Source organism: Euleptes europaea, chromosome 1 (assembly GCF_029931775.1).
Source record: "Euleptes europaea isolate rEulEur1 chromosome 1, rEulEur1.hap1, whole genome shotgun sequence".
NCBI classification, from domain to species: Eukaryota; Metazoa; Chordata; class Lepidosauria; order Squamata; family Sphaerodactylidae; genus Euleptes; species Euleptes europaea.
Genome location: NC_079312.1, coordinates 59035096 through 59055450, shown reverse-complemented (window position 1 = coordinate 59055450; position 20355 = coordinate 59035096). Strand labels below are relative to the sequence as shown.

At 46.3% G+C, this 20355-nt stretch overlaps 1 protein-coding gene across 1 annotated transcript in view; it reads left to right on the top strand.

Moving 5' to 3' along the window:
• CELSR3 (cadherin EGF LAG seven-pass G-type receptor 3) overlaps positions 1-20355 on the top strand; it is a 142206-nt gene that overhangs the window by 81261 nt on the left and 40590 nt on the right. Inside the window, exons 24-35 of the mRNA XM_056846995.1 lie at positions 1078-1204; positions 1826-2032; positions 2346-2520; positions 3053-3165; positions 3862-3941; positions 4411-4537; positions 5351-5464; positions 6017-6153; positions 6949-7055; positions 7716-7889; positions 8570-8770; positions 10879-12001. Of these exons, the coding sequence (XP_056702973.1) occupies positions 1078-1204; positions 1826-2032; positions 2346-2520; positions 3053-3165; positions 3862-3941; positions 4411-4537; positions 5351-5464; positions 6017-6153; positions 6949-7055; positions 7716-7889; positions 8570-8770; positions 10879-12001 (2685 nt within the window). The remainder of the gene's footprint in view (positions 1-1077; positions 1205-1825; positions 2033-2345; positions 2521-3052; positions 3166-3861; positions 3942-4410; positions 4538-5350; positions 5465-6016; positions 6154-6948; positions 7056-7715; positions 7890-8569; positions 8771-10878; positions 12002-20355) is intronic.

The following is a 20355-nucleotide window of genomic DNA, read 5'->3' as shown; positions in this document are numbered from 1 at the left end:
CAGCTTTCCCTTTGGAGAAGAGTATGCTGTTGTTGTTAAACACTGATAACTACCATGGTTACTTAGCATTCATTCAACATCAACAGCTATTGAACTGAGGAGATGTGGTTCTAGCCTAGTACAAGATAAGGACTGGGCAGAGTTTGGGGTTGACAAAGAGGTAGAAGAAAGTAGGTGATCTGAGAAGCAACTAAGGTGAGGCCAGTATGGTTCAAGAAAAAGAAGACTGCTTCAAGAAGTTTCTTGGGGGAGGTAGCTTTGAGGAATAGAGAAGGAGAGGCTGTTCAAATACAAGGAACAACTTAACAGGAAGCATAGTGGTAGAAGTGGGAGGAAATACTAAGAATTAGCACATGTAGAGCATACAGCATTCAGCACATTTTGCACACATTATCTGGTTGTAATCCTTACACATCCCCGTTGGGTAGGCTAAAGAGTTGCCCACCTAAGGCCTCTTAGTACATTTGTAGCCAAGGCAAGGTCTGAACTGTGGATTTCCTGAATCACAGCTCACTCTCTTGGTCATCCCTGGTGTAACAAAAGGAAAAGATAGTCGATGAGCTTGTTCAGATGTAAAGATTAGGGTATAAGAGAGTTACGTGATAAGAACACCCTTAAAGTTTAAGCAAATCATTTTAAGGAGCTGCTATAGTGACTTAAGAAGAGAGTGGCACAGTCAGAGAACAGGAGGAAAAGCTCAGTTGGTTACCAAATGGCAAACAAGGGCTTTCCCTGCTCTATCTCTGTCTCGCTGCCCCTACTGAATGAGTAAAAATCAGCGATCCCTACCACATTCCCTTCTACAAATGTAAAACTGGTCTTCTGTGTTGCTGTCCCACAGAGCCGATATGTTGAAGTGCCCCCTCTGTTAAGAGCTGAATTCATCAGCTTTGGCCATCTATTGGGAAGGTGCCACTATTTAAAATAATCAGCTACTTCCTGATCCCTCAGAACTATCCAAATTGAAAAACTATTTCCTGCGCCTACAAAGCATGCTTACCTGGGCCCTCCATTAGTATCTTCATGCCCGCCTCTAAGAGGAGACCTCTCTTTTTTTAAATTTCTTTGTGACTGTAGGATTGAGCCCACTGGCTTCTGGACAGCACGGGACTGTGATCTTGTGTATCGAAATGCCACGCACGTCCGCTGCCACTGCTCCCAGTTGGGCACTTTCGGAGTCCTGATGGACAGCTCCCACCGAGAGGTAATTCTGATTCTTTGGCCAGTGGTAACTGCTTTTGAGGGATAGGCAGAGAATTTAGTGATGAAAATTAGAACAGTACACTGTGGTGTCACGGAGGGGCAAACTAGATGTGAGGATACATTTGTTTCTTCACAAGTACGCCCCATTCACAATTAAAACAGAAGCATTAGTTGCAAAAATAAGGGACTTGCTGAATTCCCACACACACACATGCCTTATGTCACTGTGCATCATCAGTTTAGCCAGCTGTCTTCTGGTGCTGGAGACAGACTGGGGGGAAAAGCGCCCTCAGTAATTTAGCCTGGGGAGATAAGGAGAGTGGCAGGGCAGGATTCAGCTTCCTCATCTGCACATAGCCTTGCTTGTCAAATTAGACTCTCCTTCCCAATCTGCTTCATGCATAAACAAAGCAGCAGCATGATCAACCATAGACTGGTGGTAATCTAAACATGCAGGAGGTCTATCTAATCATCTGAGCAAAGCTGAACAAGAAAAAGAAGACGCCTGATGAGAACCCCCGCGGCATCTCCTTCTCAGGGTTATGCTGGAGAAAGAGACTGGTTCGTGCAGACTCTGTGCTTTTCTCCCTGACCACCTTTCTTCTTTGGTTTCTCCCTGTAGCAGCTGGAGGGCGACCTGGAGACCTTGGCCATTGTGACCTATTCCTTGGTGTCTCTCTCTCTGGTGTGCCTGCTGCTGACCTTCTCCTTCTTGGTATGCCTGAAAGGTCTCAAGTCCAACACTCGGGGCATCCACTGTAACATTTCCATCACCCTCTTCTTCTCAGAGCTGCTCTTTCTCTTGGGTATCAACCAAACTGAAAACCAGGTAAGGAGGAGGAAGGACCAGCCTCTGAACATAGTAGGCTAAGAAGTCAATAGGAGATTCCCAGAATTCTTCTTAGATGTCTAGACTGATATCACACTCCAAGTGGCATTTCACAAATGCAATAATGGGAATATTCAGAGTTGTGCAGGTTTGGGTATAGGAGCTTAGGTTTGGGGGGATGTGGCATTCTACTCACTGGACCTTCCAAAGTCAGTGGGGATTCTAACAAAAATGTGTTAAGGGAGAAATCAATCTCTCTGGGCAAGTTTTTAAGAGGACTTCTATTATCGGTGGGTGATTTTGCTCCTTCTAGTTCTTCTGCACGGTGATTGCCATCCTGCTGCACTACTTCTTCCTCTCCACGTTTGCTTGGCTCTTTGTGCAAGGGCTCCATATCTACCGTATGCAGACTGAAGTCCGCAACATCAACTATGGAGCCATGAGGTTCTACTACGCCATTGGTTGGGGGGTCCCTGCCATCATCACTGGTAAGTACGGATCTGTTTAGAAAGGCAAGATTTTCTCTGCCTATCGAAAGAAGTGTATCCTGTGAGTTGTTTCACAGAGCAAGGAACAAAGCTGTAAACTTGTAAACTTGTCCTCCAAACTGCCTTTCCTCCAGTATCTGGTGACCAAGATAAGAGGTATAAAATACAGAACTTCCTAAGTCAAATTACTCTGATTCCATGTCGTCCAAACCAAATATGTGGTTGTGTGTATTAAAACTGTAAGCATAAAGCTGTGTTCATATATTATTGTGGAATTAGTCAGGAGCAATCCTATAGTTCAGAGGTTTTTAAAACATAGTGAGCCTCCACCAACATACAAGACTTCTACACAACAGCCAAATAGTTCAGCTTGCAATGTTCAGTCTTAACCTTGCATTGGAAGTAAAGAACCAAAAGAAAAAAGGAGGCTGGAGATTTGCAGTAACCACAATATGCTTTAAGATGCCATGGCAAGAGGCCAGGGGTGTCAGTGGAGTATTGTTCAACTGATCATCTCTTTTCCCGCTGCCAGGATTATCTGTTGGCTTGGATCCAGAGGGCTACGGGAATCCAGATTTCTGCTGGATTTCCATTCATGATAAACTGATCTGGAGTTTTGCAGGGCCCATTGCTGTTGTCATTCTGGTAAGTACTCCTCACATACAGTCACTCTTTGCCAAGACTCTCTGTCCTTTACTCTTCCTCATTCTCCCCAGTCTGCTTCACCCTACTTCCTTTTCCTTTCATAAATGTCTGGAAAGAAACCTTGCTCATTTTTCCTTGGCCTCCCTTTTTTGTTTATCAAATTTCTTTTCTCCCTCTTCCTGGAGATTTCTGAACCTCAGCACAATTTGCTGCTCTTTAATAATTGCACCCGCCTCCTTTTCTGCTCTTCCTCCTTTTCTATTTTGCTATGAGGCTGAGCAAGAATTTGTAGTACAAAGTTTTTTGTGCAGACTCCAGTAAAGCTAGCTGGACAGTCTACACCAGATAAAGGGTTGGATCCTAAGATCCACCTGCAGAAGTTGCTGATGGTTGCAGAACTTACTTGCATTCCCCTCCCCTCAGTAGTCCTGAGGAGAGTAGTCCTGAACTGGGGAGGGGGAAGGGGACAAAAATCAGCCTGTTTCTACTGTGCATCCCCAGGAATAAACTTCCCTAGGATCAGAAATGATTACTGGGGGGGCGGGATGTGGGAAAGATTGGCAGTCCTTCCATTCATGGATCTCTGGATCCAACCTGACACCTCCATGGGGATGTTAGGGGGAAGGGCAGACTTGACAAGAGAGCTACACTCTGTGCAAGAGCTGAGCTGTTCCTAACCAGCTGCTCTGCTTCCAGATGAATGGGGTAATGTTCCTGCTGGTGGCAAAGATGCTGTGTTCCCCAGGGCAGAAGGAAACCAAGAAAAAATCTGTTCTGTGAGTATTAACCAGCCACAAAAATATGAAGGCTGCTCTATAGCACGGCTTTTTTGTTGTTGCAAATATTTATGTGCGCATCATTCTCCCATTCTGCCATCATCGCAGTAAAATCCCACCATGTTTCTTGTCTTGAGATGTACTCCTTTGGTTGGTTGGTTTGCCCTTCCAAATGTTATTTGAACTGCCTGCCTCCCCTGCAACTGAAGTTGCTCGAGGTAGGAACTGTGAGTTTTGTCATTACTCCACTAATATTTCTTTGTAATGCTGGAGTCATGAGTTAGAAAAGCCCCCATAAAGAATTGCACTGGAGGAGCCAGAACTCCTAGCCCACTGTACGGGCGTGGTGGGTGGGCTCACGTGTCTCTCCCTCTTTCTGCATCGGTGTCTGTTGCGTTGAAGCTCAGCTGCAGATTATAACCTCTGTGTCTGTCCTTCTGGGTGGCTTTTTCTCTCTGTCTCTCTCCAGCATGACGCTGCGCAGCTCCTTCGTTCTGCTTCTAGTTATTAGCACTACTTGGCTCTTTGGCCTCTTGGCTGTCAACAACAGTGTCCTGGCTTTCCACTACCTCTACACTATCCTCTGCAGCCTTCAGGTAACTCTCTGCACTAGGGCAAAGATGGTTAGGCAGAATATAGCGGCACAGGCAGAGGGGAAGATGGCTGGATTCTGGTGAGGGCTATTCCACAGAATTTGCTTCCCAGATGAATCCTATACATTCACTCTCCCTTAAGTTTCAAAAGAGGGTTGCCATATGGCATGGTGGGGTGGGGGGCTGCTGTTGAAGAAACAGAGGTCCGGATCTCAGGCGCACAAGACTATGGGTGCACAGCTGTTTGAATCCAGGCTGCTGTCTCTACACTAAGGCAAAGCATAAATAAAATGTTTAAGGAGGAAAAAGCCAGAAATTCACCCGCCTAAAAATTCTTGCTAAAACACTCATAAAATATACTTTAACAGCAAATTTGTCTGAGTTACACTGCTAAACTTTCTGAATACCCGATTGGTGTCAGATGTTCGCTTCAGTACTGCTAATCTGCTAGTCTTGTCATGTCTTCTTATTCATTGGGCTTCCTTTAGCTAATGTTTAGTGTGCTGATCTGTTTGGAATGCTTTCCCCAAGAGCCTTTCTAGCACCTAGCCTTTATCCGTGGACCTGTTCTACCCTCTAGTGGAAGCCGGAAGTAGTAGTTGTGCTGATTAGGTTTCTTGGGCTTGTGAATATTAACAGTAATATTTTGTATTCATGTAGTGTTTTTCTCCCCTGGGCATTCTGGAACAAGTAAGAAGAATCTGGACCATCAGATCCCATTTGAGACAGGATAATAAGCATCCGTCTTTCCTCTCCAGTGAGTTGTAAACAGTCTCGGCATGTTGGATTCACGGCTTCTCTTCCTCTCCATCCCAGGGCTTGGCGGTGCTGGTTCTGTTCTGCGTCCTGAACGAAGAGGTGCGGGAAGCCTGGAAACTAGCCTGCCTTGGCAAAAAGGCTCAGAGCGAGGAAGCCAACAGAAGCAGTCAGGTGGGAACTACATTTGACCTCGCTCAAGGAAAAGATTGCTTTTTCCAGTCCTTGGACTCTGCTGTAATGTTGCCCTCTCCCCAGGGAGACCTGTGATTATGGCTTGACTCTGACTTCCCCTCCGATGATATAAAATGGAAGTTGGTATAACCAGCCTTTCTTCTAATGGGTTCAGAATTCTACTTTAAGGAAGGCTCTCAAGCCAGCATGGTGTAGTGGTTAAGAGCGGTGGTTTGGAGCGATGGAGTCTGATCTGGAGAACTGGGTTTAATTCTCCACTCCTCCACATGAGCAGCGGAGGATAATCTGGTGAACTTAATTTGTTTCCCCACTCCTACACATGAGGCCAGCTGGGTGACCTTGGGCTATTCACAGCTCTGTTAGAGCTCTCTCAGCCCCACCTACCTCACAAGGTGTCTGTTGTGGGGAGGGGAAGGTGACTATAAGCCGGTTTGAGTCTGCTTTTTTTAGGAAAGGGCCCTCTTAGTATGCGGAAGATTCTCAAAACATCCTCTCTAAAAAAGTGACTATATTTTTACTCTTCCACCACAGGGCCCTAATGCCTACAACAACACAGCTCTGTTTGAGGAGAGTGGTCTCATCCGTATCACCCTGGGAGCTTCCACCATCTCATCTGTCAGCAGTGTGCGCTCAGCCCGCACCCATTCCAGCCAGCGGGGCTACCTCAGGTAAGGAACAACAGGAATAGGTCTTTTGGCATGACCAAGAATTTACAGCTGGGGAAAAGTACAGGCATGCTGGGAAGGGAATTCCTTTTTCTGGAAACCCAAGTACCCGTTGGTCTTAACTGTGGTTCCTCTGCTTGTGAGCATGGAGCTCAATGATTGAGGTTACTGATATTTCCTCCATTATTTCCGATATCAGTCCCCTCTGTTTTATTTCTGCTGGGTACTCATCTACAGTTTTAGAGCGGATTAGGGGTTTCTTACAGTAGGAATTTAGTTGGGCAGGGACCACAAAACCTTACCAGTCTGATCCTGAGTTTTTAAAAATATGGTCCCACATATTCCTCTATGATAGGACTCTCTGTAACATGATGTATGTGTATGGGACAGACCATGCCAGAACAACACAAAAAGGTTATATGTTATGATTACCATAGTAGGAGTCTATGGACCAGGCCTCTATGCAAACTTATTTTGCTGTTCCAGCCCTGTACCACTGAGTTCTCTGGATGTATGGCTGATATATATATCTGATGCTGGGTATGTTTAATACAAAGGTCATACGCATCACAGATTTTACAAGGAGTGTCCTACTGAGGGAGACAAAAGTCCATTCAAGTTAATACAATCTAACTAACTGGCAGCAGCTCTCTCTGGACTTGGATAGATTCCAGCTCTGCTTAGATACTTCAGCGGAAAATACCAGACACTAAAGCTGGGAGCATACGCTTCACTACTAATCCATGGTCCCTCTCTCAGCACAAGGGGTGCACATTTGATATTTCCGTTTTATTGCAGAGAGAACATGATGGCGCATCAAGGCTCAGCCCTGGATCACAACTTGCTCAATCACGCCGGCCCCACAGACCTTGATGTAGCTATGTTTCACCGTGATGCAGGGCCAGGTAAGGTCAAAACCCAAGATGCAGAGTCAAAAAACTAGTAGCCTTTCAGATTCTGTTTGGTATCTTACTACATGTTCATATGTTGCCAAGTGTTTGCCGATCCTGCAACATAAGCATTTTGATTATTGAGCATGCTCAAATTTTTCCAGGGAAGGAGGTAGTACCTATCACGAACACATGAAGCTGCCTTATACTGAATCAGACCCTTGGTCCATCAAAGTCAGTACTGTCTACTCAGACCGGCAGTGGCTCTCCAGGGTCTCAGGCAGAGGTTTTTCACATCACCTACTTGCATGGTACCTTTAACTGGAGATGCCAGGGATTGAACCTGGGACCTTCTGCATGCCAAGCAGATAAGAACATAAGATGCTCTGCCACTGAGCCACATTGCACAGCAGTGTCTTCCTAAACCAAACAACCTAGCTGGGCTTTCTGAGAAACCATCTGTGATGGGTGACATGTTTAGGGATGTCTACTTTAAAAATTTTGAGCAGGTGTATTATAAATGAGTCCATTTTTTCTATTTTGCAAGGTTTTTGACCTCACAGGTTGTTCATGAGAGGGAAATTATATACTGGAAGCTATTAGCCATCAAATCCCTGAATGTACGAGTTTCTCCCTGATTCCTCACTTCTTTGGAACTTTGTTTCTCTTCCACAGATCAAGACTCAGACTCAGACAGCGACCTCTCTCTTGATGAGGAACGCAGCCTCTCAATTCCGTCATCAGAGAGTGAGGAGAACATGCATCTCCGGGGCAGGTTCCAGCGCCAATTCAAAAGGGCAGCACACAGCGAGAGGCTGCTCACGAACCCTTCTAACACCACACCCAAAGGTCAGTACTAGCAGAGAGCAGCTATAATGATGCAGGACTAAGAACATCCTGAGCCCTGGGGGGTGCCTGCATTGGGGCGGGCAAGAGCAAACAGTGGCCTATGCATCTCTGTGGCACCCTTGTGGATATAAACCTTCGAGCATGTTACAAAACAAAATAAACATCTCAAGGACAAAATGGCTTGCAAAAAAATGGTTTGTGAAACTAAGAGCAAAGATTTTTAAAAATCATGTTTGCTAAGCTGCCAGCTTAAATAAATTGGGTGGCTCCTCTCTATCTGGATCCCTCCATTTTGTTGCAAAGGGAAAAAAATCAGTGGGCATGCAAATTAATTTAATCAATGAATGGCTGTTTTTAGCTTCTGCAGACGTGCACGATTTTTTCCAACTCATGTAGAAACTGGGATCCCTGCAGACTGCCAGGTGGGTCACTGGTGACCAACATATTGCCTTCAGTACAGGTGCTGTTGGCTTTATGGTATGCTGTATGTACTGGGGCAGTACACCGATGGAGCCCAGTAGTGTACTGAATTGCCAGGAATTCTACACCACTCATTAAAAAGGGTGAGAACCTGAGAAACTGTTCCCAGACAGACATCAGTGTCATGGCAAACCTTGCGCTAAGAGGTTAAATGAAATTGATTCATCCTGTCTCTGGCACTGACAATGTCCTTCCCTTAGATGTAGATGGCAACGACCTGATGTCTTACTGGCCAGCGCTGGGTGAATGCGAAGTTCACCCCTGCTCCCTCCAGAAGTGGGGCTCAGAGCGGAAACTTGGTTTTGATGTCAACAAAGATGCTGCCAACAATAACCAGCCCGACCTGGCCTTAACCAGTGGAGATGAGAACTCCCTCACCCAGACCCAACGACAGAGGAAAGGTAAGGAGACCGAAGCACACCCTGAGGGGGAAGGTCCATCAGATTCAGGTGGAGGGAAACCTGGACTCAAATCCTACCCAACTGTAAATGTCACTGGATAACTCCCTTATAGTGGGGGGCTTTGGAGCCCTGGGGCAATTCAGATGATTCCCCTTCCTATCACCCACCCTTGATGAATGTATGGAGCAAATACATTATTGTGCAATTGCATCCTTATTTAACTGTGATTTCCCCTTTCCTCCACCCCCACTGCATCTTTCCTCCAGTTGCTTTTATGGTGTCCACTTGTGGGTCAAGGAATGCCAGACATTATGTAAATGTCAGAACACTTATAAAAACCCAGAGGTGCAAATATTGTTGCCAACCTCCAGGTACTAGCTGGAGATCTCCTGCTGTTACAACTGATCTCGAGCTGGAGATTTTTGGGGCAGAGCCTAAGGAGGGTGGGGTTTCTGGAAGAGAGGGGCTTCAATGACATAGAGTCCAATTGCCAAAGCAGCCATTTTCTCCAGGTGAACTGATCTCTAAGGGCACCTTGGGCATCTGTGTTGCCAAGAGCTGCCGGAATCAGCCCACCAGGCCCAGCTGCTGCTGAGTCTCTCCAGCCAGGGCTGGTCCCACAGCACTCCCAGTGGTGAGGCGGAACAATGGCAGAGTAGTGGTGCTGTGGAGCAGTCGCACCACTAAGTTGTCGTGGCCGCTGCACTTGGGGAGAGGGTTGCGAGGTCCCTCTTGGCCACCGGCAGGAGGTTTTTGGGGCGGAGCCTGAGGAGGGGAGGAGAGGGACTTCAGTGCCATAGAGTCCAATTGCCAACGCGGCCATTTTCTCCAGGTGAACTGATCTCTCTCGGCTTGACATTAGTTGTAGTAGCAGGAGATCTCCAGCTAGTTTTCTGGAGGTTGGCAACCCTACTTGGGGAGGACCTAGTATAGTAGCTGTGTGGACAGCAAAAGCCTGTGGGACCCACTCCACCCAGGGCAGGCATTCAAAAGCTTCCTGGAGCCGCCTGTCACCCTAAGGGTGTTCTGTCATTGCCTTGTGTTGTTGTGAGGATAAAAAGCTATTTGGGAGGGTATTTATAGGGTTGCCAGGTCCCTTTTCGCCACCAGCGGGAGGTTTTTGGGGCAGAGCCTGTGAAGGTTGGGGTTTGGAGAGGGGAGGGACTTCAATGCCATAGAGTCCAATTGCCAAAGCGGCCATTTTCTCCAGGTGAACTGATCTCTGTCAGCTGGAGATCAGTTGTTAATAGCAGGCGATCTCCAGCTCCTACCTGGAGGTTGGTAACCCAAGGTATTTATGTCTCCCTGAGCTCTCAGATGCTCACATGGTCAATAGACAGATGGTGGGAACAGATTTGTGACTGCTAGTGTGTGCAAGAGAGCCAGTGTGGTGTAGCAGTTAGTGTGTTAGACCAGGAACTGGGAGACATGGGTTCGAATCCCCACATTGCCATGGAAGCTCACTGGATGACATTGAGTCAGTCATTCTCTTTCAGCCTAGCCTTCCTTACAGGGTTTTTATGAGGATAAAATAGAGGAGGGGAGAATGATGCTGCAAGCAGCTTTGGGTCCCCATTGGGGAGAAAAAGCAGGGTATAAATATCTAAATGAATAAATAGCTTTCTATGAGCCTGCCTTATTCCGAGCCTGACCATGGATCTATCTAGCAACCATGAGCCTAGGAATTTGTAAAGGAAAGAAGAGAACTACCACATGGTTTGTAGTCTTGAAAAAGGGCTCACTCTCTTCAGCTGCAGAAATTACTTTCACTGCCTATCTCAGTCCAGAAATAGGAGAAATAATAATAGAGGGTGTCTCTAAACTTGTGCAGAATGCCTTCCACACAGCCTATCTTTATTCATCTGTGGGTTGAGAAACCATGTCAAAGTGTGTTTTCTAAGAGATCTGGAGCCTTGACACACCTCCTTTTAGAAATGAATGATTGCCCTTCTGCATGCCTGTTTGATCAAGATGTGTAACTGTGAGGGTATCAACATGGCAGGAGGTTGTAGGTTTATTAAATAGCCCATTTGTAAATGCAAATAACCCAATGGGAGAGTGTCTAATTCTTATTTCCTGCTTTCCTCCCCACCCCCAATGTTGTATAGGCATCCTGAAGAATCGCCTCCAGTACCCTCCAGCTCTGCAAGGGCTGTCATCCGTGGGCCGAATGACCAATGAGCTTTCCTGGTACAAAACATCCACACTGGGTCACAGGGCTGTTCCTGCTGCTTCTTATGGCAGGATTTATTCTGGTGCAGGCAGCCTCTCTCAGCCAGCAAGCCGTTATTCTTCACGGGAACAACTTGACATGTTGATGAGAAGGCAGATGTCCAGAGAACAGCTGAGCCGGAATAATTCTGGCGACTGTCTGGAAGCTGTAGCCAGCCGGCATGGGTCTCGGGAGCAACTGAACACCATTCTGAACAGGCCTGGGTCCAGGGAGCATCTGGACACTATCCTCAGCCAACATGGGTCTAGGGAGCACCTTGCAAGCATACCCAGTAGGCATGGGTCTAGAGAAAACTTAGGGGAACTAGATACTGGACATGATCAAAGAATTCACGGAAACACTCTGCCTAGGAGGCAAGGATCTAGAGACCATCTTGATACTTTGCCCTGTAGATTTGGGTCACGAGAGCAGCTAGACTGTGGTGGGGCAGTAAGAGATCTCTCTAGAGAATGGCTAAACACCATGCCTAACAGGCAAGCATCAAGAGATCGAATGGACACTTTGCCGAGTCGAGACACTTCTCGGGAACAGCTGGATTTGCTTTCTAGAAGGCATCCTTTGAGGGACCAACTAGCATCAACCAGACAAATATCAAGAGAGCAGCTGGACTTCTTATCCAGAAGATCTAATTCCAGAGAGCATCTGGACACAGTACCTGGCAGGCAGGCTTCTCGGGAAAATCTAGAGGCCCTTTCTAGACAGCAGCCTTCTAGGGAAAATCTTGAACTCCTCTCCAGAAGCCTTCCTTCTAGAGAAAACCTTGAAGCGATCCCCAGCCGTCACCCCTCCACAGAGCAATTAGACATCCTTTCTTCTATTCTGGCTTCTTTTAACTCCTCTGTCTTGTCCTCTGTGCAATCATCCAGCACTCCCTCAGGCCCACAGACCACACCCACACCTTCTGCGGCACAGACATCCTCTACGCCCTCCCTGTTGTGCCCTTCACCGCCTCGATCTGCTACATCTCACAGTATTTCCGAGCTGTCGCCAGACTCAGAGTAAGTGGTGCCCTTTTCCCCTGGAGCTTTTTCTTTCCTGTGCTAGATACAGGCTGTGACCTACCAAGTAAAGTGTGTGTGTGTGTGTGTGTGTGTGTGTGTGTGTGAATGTGAGCCTCTGTTGAAAAGAAACATCTCTATTTTATGACATCTCCATGCACTTTTTCATGATTCGTGGAACCCAAACATATGCTTATTTACTAAGAAGTTCCACTAAATTCAATAGGGCATGATATAAGTGTAGTTAGGACTGCAGTCTCTCATTCAACCACAGTTCATTCTGTAGAGTTGCTCACTCTAACCTTTAAAACATTATCATAATATGGAGGGTGTAGTGGTTAAAAGAGGTGGACTCTAATCTGGAGAGCTGGGTTTGTTTCCCCACTCCTCCACATGAAGCCAGCTGGATGACCTTGGGCTAGTCACAACTCTCTTAGAGCTCTCTCAGCCCCACCTACCTTACAGGGTATCTGTTGTGGGGAGGGGAGGGGAAGGTGATTGTAAGCCGGTTTGATTCTTCCTTAAGTGGTAGAGAAAGTTGCCATATAAAAACCAACTCTTCTTCTTCCAAAACAGTAATCATAATGTCATGAAGTTTAGACACCTTTCCACAAACTGGTTAATGTACAACTGAGACAGCATGCCGAATTTATGTATTAAAGATTCTGGGAAATGGAAAGGCTGACAGGGAATTTCTTAACTATTATTTTTTCTTTCTCCCTTGAGAAGAGTAACAAGAAGTGAAGGTCATTCCTGAGGGGCCGACTGCTGACAGAGCAAAGGATGAAGTAGGAATGAGTGCCAGGCCAGACTCTTCAGCAGAGGTTTGGGATCCTTCAGGCACCTTCAAGGAAAGAACTGAGGCTGCTTTGGAGGTCCGAATCAACCATGACCTCCCCCAGCGCTCAGTGGTGGAGAACTCGTGGGGTGAGAGCCAGGCAAAATGCACAGACCTGGCTATGGAAGAAAGGTGTCTCGGGTACCTCTGTGCCATACTGGTCACCCTCCTTGCTCAGAGGGACATCCCAAATGGAAGGGGGGGGAGTAACCACACCATGAGCGAACACCGTTTGTGACATATCAGAAGCAGACCAACAGAACCCTTCCTTTCCAAAACATTTCTATACTCTGTGCAAACGTGAGAGGGTGGGGTGGCTGCAGTGGGGAGGGCCAGGGAAGGGTTTTTATACATTTTTGTATCTTTGTAATCAGAGAGAAGAGAAATTTCTATGGTTATTTTTACGGTTCTTCTGTTCCTGTAATGCTGATCTCATTTGTCTTGATGGTGATATGTCTGAACTGTGGCATGATGCTATGCAGGCTTCTCCCCAGCAGGGCTCCCCAAAGGGCCTGGGGCGGGGGGGAGAACGGGGTGTCAGACCCACTGCGGATTCTCTTTGGCCAGCCCTCAGCGTGGTGTCCTCTTGGGTGCCTCTCATCTGTTCTCAAGATGGCAGTGATGTGGCAGACAGCTTGCTGGGAGTCGGAGCAGGACCTCTTTCTCTTTCTCACACCTGCCCATGCAGACGCAAACACCCTTCACTGATACCAGCCACCAGAAGCTGAAATATCATTTGCTTTGACGGGATCCCCATTTTATCCTAGACCAAAGCCATGCCTGCATGACCAAGTTCTGAAAGGTTAGAATGTGATTACGAATCAATCCTTCGATGGCCTTCAGTCAATTCAGGACCCCGATCCAAGCCAATTCAAAACTGCCTTTTTTCACATGTGTACACCAACATCAGGTTAGGGGCTGGATAGCAATTTTTTTGGTGCCAGCTGTTAATCTGGCCTTGGCCTGAGCACTTGCTGCTGCTCTATGAATGTTTCCTTATGTGAGCACACCTTATTACTGCAATGTTAGGGCGGAGTTGCCTATTCTGATGAACTAGGGTTGCCAACCTCCAGGTTGGACCTGGAGATCCCCAGAATTATGGCTGACAGAGATCAGTTCACTTGGAGAAAATGGCTGCTTTGGTGGGTGGGGCTCTATGACATTATATCCTGCTGAGACCTCTCCCCTCAACAAACCCTACCCTCCCTAAAATCTACCCTCAAATCTTCAGGGATTTCCCAACCTGGAGCTGGCAACCCTAACACACACACATATCTTCTAGGGTTGCCAACCTTCAAGTGGTGGCTGGAGATCTCCCTCTATTACAACTGATCTCCAGGCAACAGAGATCAGTTCCCCTGGAGAAAATGGCCGCTTTGGCAATTGGACTCTATGGCAGTGAAGTCCCTCTCCTCTCCAAACCCCGCCCTCCTCAGGCCCCACCCCCAAAATCTCCAGGTTTTTCCCAAACCAGAGCTGGCAACACTAATATCTACTCTTAAGTTCTGCATTCACAGAGTTTTGGGGGAGGCTTCTGTTACATTAAGCTATACTAAGATCTGAAAGTTTCTAATAAAACAAGCCCCTATCTTCATAAACTTGGATTTAGGTGAGCATTGGTTAACTTCCTTCTTGACCAGGAAGCTAGCACTAGGCTTTATTCTAGGCTGTTTTGATTATCTTGTATGGAGGATGGGTATATTTGGGTGTGCAGTGTCTGTAACACAATATTGTCTCAGCTACGATTACCACCTTTTTCTTGGCAGGGCTATTATTTTGAATGGATGTGTCTATTCAGTACATTTTCACCAGCACTTCCTCCAACGAACTCAAGATGGCTAAATCATTCACCCTTCCCCATTCTGTATTCACAGTAGCCAAGGAGGGTTGGTTGGGCTTAGCAAGAATGACTGGCCAAGGCCCCCCAATGAGATTCGCGGCAGACTGGGGATTTGAACCTTGGGTCTCCCATGTCCTAAGCTGGCATTCATGTGGGTCCATGAGAAGCAGTGGGTGCATGACAAGCAGAAATTCAGCAGGTAAATCTTTCCCAATGGTTGTATCCATCTGCTGACAACCTCAGTGATAGAAAAGACTCAAGAGCTTTTCGCCCGGGGGGCAGTGGGGAAGGAGGCCACTCGCTCTAGTTAAAACTTGAAGGGCAATGAGAGAATTGGCAAATCTCCTTAGTTTGCTGTTCTGAATACCTCCCTCAGAAATGTTTGAAAAGAAATTCCAGAATGAGAACTCTGTGTTTCTTCCTCCCACAGAAGCCTAGCATGCTAGAGTGTAATCCTCTGTTATTTTTAAAAGATCCTCCAATTGCTTCCCCGCCTCTGCTCCCCCCACCCCCAAGCAGTAGAGCATTGTTTGACATGTTTGTGGTTTTGTACCACTGGTGTAGTCTATGTTCTGTTAAGGGTCATTCAGGAAATGCTACTGTCAATCTGATGCTTCTCCCATCCTGGCATCCCGTGTTTATTCCAGGGAGAAGTCTGACTCACCAGCAGCTCCTTAGCCAGTGTCCTGGACTTCCTGACATTAGTCTACCAGAAGCAGTTTCCGAGCAACAAGCACTTGCACCTCTGCAAGATGTGGGTGGAAAAAACATTGGAATATGAACTATAGTCTATAGTCCAGTTAAGCAAGGGGGCAGATTTTCCATTCACTCCTTTCATTGAACAGTCTGCATGCATACGCCCACTGCCCACTCTCTGGGAACAATCAAACTCAGGTTAGTTGTGGCTGAGTCCCTTTGAAAACCAATAGTACATAAAAGCATTTAACTGTGCACTTTAGTCCCACTGATTTCAAAGGGATCGAGCTGTGCTTGCTTTTTCACAGAGTGCTGTTTCTGATACCCTGGACTGAAAACACTCCTGTTTGCCTCAATCTAAATATTTTAAATCTCCATGTGTGCGTGCACATACTCACAAATATAAATGGAGGTCTGTTCAACTCCAAAATAAAGTTGCCAGCTCTGGGTTGGGAAATTCTTAGAGATTTTGGAGGAGGAGCCAGGGAGGAGCCTCAGCAGGGTTAATGCCATAGACTCCACCCTCCAAAGCAGCCATTTTCACCAGGGGAACTGATTTCTGTCACCTGGAGATCAGATGAAATTCCAGGGGATCTCCAGCCACCATCTAGAGGTTGGCAACTCTAACTCCAAACCCAATTTGTTTCCATGTACTTAATTATATCCTATTGAAACACTCAGTAGGCCAATTTAAAAAAAAATAGTTAGGAAAGAAGATTTACCATTGGAGCCACCTTACCTCTGCCTTGTCTGGAGAAACAGAAGAAATTTGTGTCATGACTGTACTCCTGACACTAGTGTTAATTAAAACTAAAGTCATAATGTTATGACAACATCAACAAACTACCATTTTAAGTTTGATTTTCCAACTTCTTCTCTCTTCCCCATCCCCTCAAGCCCAAGTATTAATTTCTACTATACCAAGAGGATGCTGCAGCCCAGTCAGCTCTCAAAGAGACAAAGTTAACTCCTACAACTAACTATTTGTGTTTTTAGCTTTACTGGCCTATGGCTCTCAGTCCTAAAGGACTGCTGTTTGATTCTGAAAGAATTTCCTCTCCATACCCTCACCCAATCAGTTGGACTAGATTCAGAAGTTCATGACGCCCTTCACAGGCCCCTTCGAAACTCTCATCCATAATTGCTTGTGGAAAGGGCTGTCTCCCGTTAAAATCTCTGGTCATGTGAAATGCTAACAGGTCAAACAGAAGGGCGTCTTTTACGGGACGTGTTAATTTTCTACCTAGAGAGAGTTTTTTTTTTTTTTACATAGGGGTTGCTTTCCTGCAAGTGATCACCCATGTATATTCTAATCTTATCCCCCAGAGCAGTTCTGACTGCTGAGAGAGTTCTGTTTACTTTAGAAGTGATGGGGTGCTACGCGTTAGATCTCACACTCCCATGGGTGTCTGGGTCTTCTGGCTCACAGCAAGTAACAATGCTTCATTTACTGCCTTATTGCCCACAAAACACTGTAGCTTAATTGTTAAACAAAAACGACTTAATGTTTACACTGGGAAATGTTTTTCCTGTTGTCAAAGGTGGGGTGGCAGCTGGCTTGCAGCGTCCCCTTTCCACTGCCAGGCCACTGCTTTCCCATTGGTCCCATTGCGAATGAAGGAAAAAAGAAAAAGATTTTAATTATTCTCCAATACATTCCACGGTGTGTAGCTCTGGGGCAAAAAAGGAGCTCTGCTAAGCCTTCTGACCTTTCACACTTGAGGCCTGAGCAAAGGTGGGGGATGGCAGCTCTTTGGCCTTTGTTCAGAGCTGCCTTTTCCTGCACCTTCCCACAAATGACGTATTGAACAGGAGTAAAACCATTATGTGCCAAGCCCAGAAAGGGTGGCCATCTACCTCTGTTGCTTGGTGGGGGCAAAAGATTCAAGTTCCTCACAGGCAGAAGATGGGCAACTGGGCCAAGAAAACAGAATTTATTTGTTTACAAGAAATCAAGATAAGAGAGAATAAAGTTGAGAAGCAAGCACTGGCCATGGCATGATTTTGTGCAAAAAACAAACAAACAATTTTTTTATAACCCTTGTGAAAGTGCAGATAATTCCAAATGTGGTGAATGCAACATTTCTTTGTATGCTCATCATCCCTGAATGTTACTTATTGGGCTCCAAGAAACAGCTTGTTTACACTATTTTTTCAGTCTGTTTATGTATATTACTATAGCCAAACCAGGGTCCAGAATTTCTATTTGTTATATTGATTTCTAGAACGATGGCATCTAACTTTCTTTGGCTACTGTTTATATTTTCCACCCTCTCTGTGATTCAATGGATGTCTGTGGTATTTCTTAATCACCAAAAATGCTGGTTGGTTGATGGGTTGCTGGGGGCAGGAGTTAAAAGCTGGTTCATATTGGAATGACTCCCCCACCCCACCCCGAAATGGCTTGATCAGCAGGTCGGCTTGGTTTCTTGTGGGTTTAGTTCAAAATAGAAGAGAGTGTTCTGTTGAAGAAAAGCAGTGGCTTTTTTGTAAAATAAAAAGTGCCAGTACTCATTTCCCCCAATCCCCCCCTCAGGACTTCGGAGAGCTCCGAAAAGGTGCCAGTATTCAGTAACGGTGTATACCATTACGAAAAAAAGTCCTGAAGGAAGCACACAAATACCCGTGTCAGAGGTTTAAGACTGAATGTTGCCTACAAGGAGGTTTCCAGAACCTCTCACTGTTAACAATAGTAGTTCTAAGCTTTTCAGAATACTGCTGCTCTCCCTGAGGAACTTGGGTGTAGCTCTTCCTAGTCTGGGAAGTCCATCTGAACGGCCTTTTAAAACAAGTTTGTGGAACAAGACACAAGTGACCTGCCCAGAGGTGCCACTTCTAACAGGTTTACATCCCTTGTTACTTCCTTGGTGATGAGGGAAGAATCCACAGATCTCCCAAACACTTAGCTAGGGGTGTGTGCCAAAAAGGAGAAAAGTATCAAGCAACTGGCTGAAGCGTCAGTCTCTCTCATGCCTTGCTAGCGTTGGCTGTGTTGCTGCTACCAGCCAGCACTCTTAGCGCTGCCTTGAAGCTCATAATGCTCCTTGAAAGGGGTGTCCTCCATCTCTTTCCTGGGAAAAGTTGTTAGTTTGCCAATCTACAAAGCAGTTATTGATTGTACATGAGGTGGCCTAGGCTCTGGAGAGCATTTGTTTTTTTTTTTGTTTTTTGGTTGGTTCATTATATTTTTCTTCCCTTCCCACCCGATTTGTTGGCAGAGGGTAGAGAGGCCCATGGGCTTTCTCCGTAGCCATGTAAAATTGTTCCACGAAAGCGACAGATTTGGAAATAAAATATAAAACTCATTGTTGCGCCTGCCTTGGTGTGTACATGTGTGTATATTTATGAGCCTGCCTTTTTCTCTCACTCGTTCCCTTCACTCTGTTCTTCACTGACATGTTTTGGGTTTATAGTGCAATCAAGAAACCAATATAGTGAGTCATATTATATGACAAATAAAGTAGAATGCTTCCTAAAGGCTGCAAGGAAATAAAAAGGTTACCCCTCTTCACAGGAGAACATTATATAGACTTGTCTTATTCCTCCAGTGCAGGGGTAGAGGCTGTAGCACCTTACAGGGTTCCCTTCTTCCCTTGCAGTCTTAGGAGGGCCTCAGACAGGCCTAGAGGCAGGGGGGTCGCTTCACCCAATTCCCTCTCTTTTTGGCCTGCTCACATCCTCTCACTTTGCAGTCTAGGGAGTGATCAAGCCTTTCCTCCTTGGCTCTTCCTCCTTTCTGGGCCTACTTTATGAAGAGTTCCCTGGATGAGGAACATCCCTCCAGTCTCTCCCTCCAGTCCAGGGGCTAGACTCTTGAGACTGGCAGGAGCCAAGGTCAATGGTGCTTCTTCTTGGATCTTGATACACTAGGGTTGCCAGGTCCCTCTTCGCTACCGGCGGGAGGTTTTGGGGGCGGAGCCTGAGGGGGGCGGGGTTTGGGGAGGGGAGGGACTTCAATGCCATAGAGTCCAATTGCCAAAGCAACTCCAGGTGAACTGATCTGTATCGGCTTGAGATCAGTGGTAATAGCAGGAGATCTCCAGCTAGTACCTGGAGGTTGGCAACCCTATGATACACCCTGCCCCATCCCCTGGCCTCCTCTAAAAGAGCTTGCCTTAAGCCTGCCAGGTTTAGTGAGGCTGGGACTGCCTCTCCCCATTTCCACCCATCAGATGTTCTCCCCTGTATCTGGCCTTCTTGTCTTGGTCTGCTCCAAGTCCCACCATGCCTCCTCTGCTGTTACCACACCCCGGGATCTGTTGGGCCTGGTTGATGGCTCCAGCAGGGCTCCAGCAGGGCCCTTCTTGCTGTGGCTGGCCCTGGGCCTCCTCTGACTAAATGGGTAACTGTAGGGGCAGGGATGCCACCTCCGGGCAAGGCTTTATACCCTCAAAGCTGATCTAGAAACATAGCCCGCAATAGACAATTTAGGGGTGAGGGGAGAACCACATTCAGGCTTCTGCATGGCTGTGCATCTCGGTAGGTTTATATTATGCTGAGAGAATGAATTCTCTCTCACAGGATCTTGAGATACTGCTGTGTTATAGTCTAGAGCCTGTTTCATGAAGCTATCCTTTGGAAAGTATCTGAAATATAATCAACTTCCTCAAAGGACCATAGGCGTGATAGCCTCAGCAGATCATTTACACCAATTGTACAATTGTGTGTGTGTGTCCGCGCTCGAGAGAGAGAGAGTATACTGTTATCTAAGATCAAGAACTAATGGGGAAACAAGGAAGCAGGGGCTATCTGAACAACAGATCATCATATGAGTGGAAAGAAGACAATAAAGTACTCTAAAACAAGGAACAGTAATGTTTAGGGCCAGCTTTTTAAAAATGAGGAGTGTGCCATTTAAGAATAAGGTATCTGACAACACTTGAGTTGATGTGTTTGATAAGTGTAATGATTGATATGGAAATCCACAGTAGTCAGCTGATAATATGATAAAAATAGTCACTTCAACACTATAATTATTGG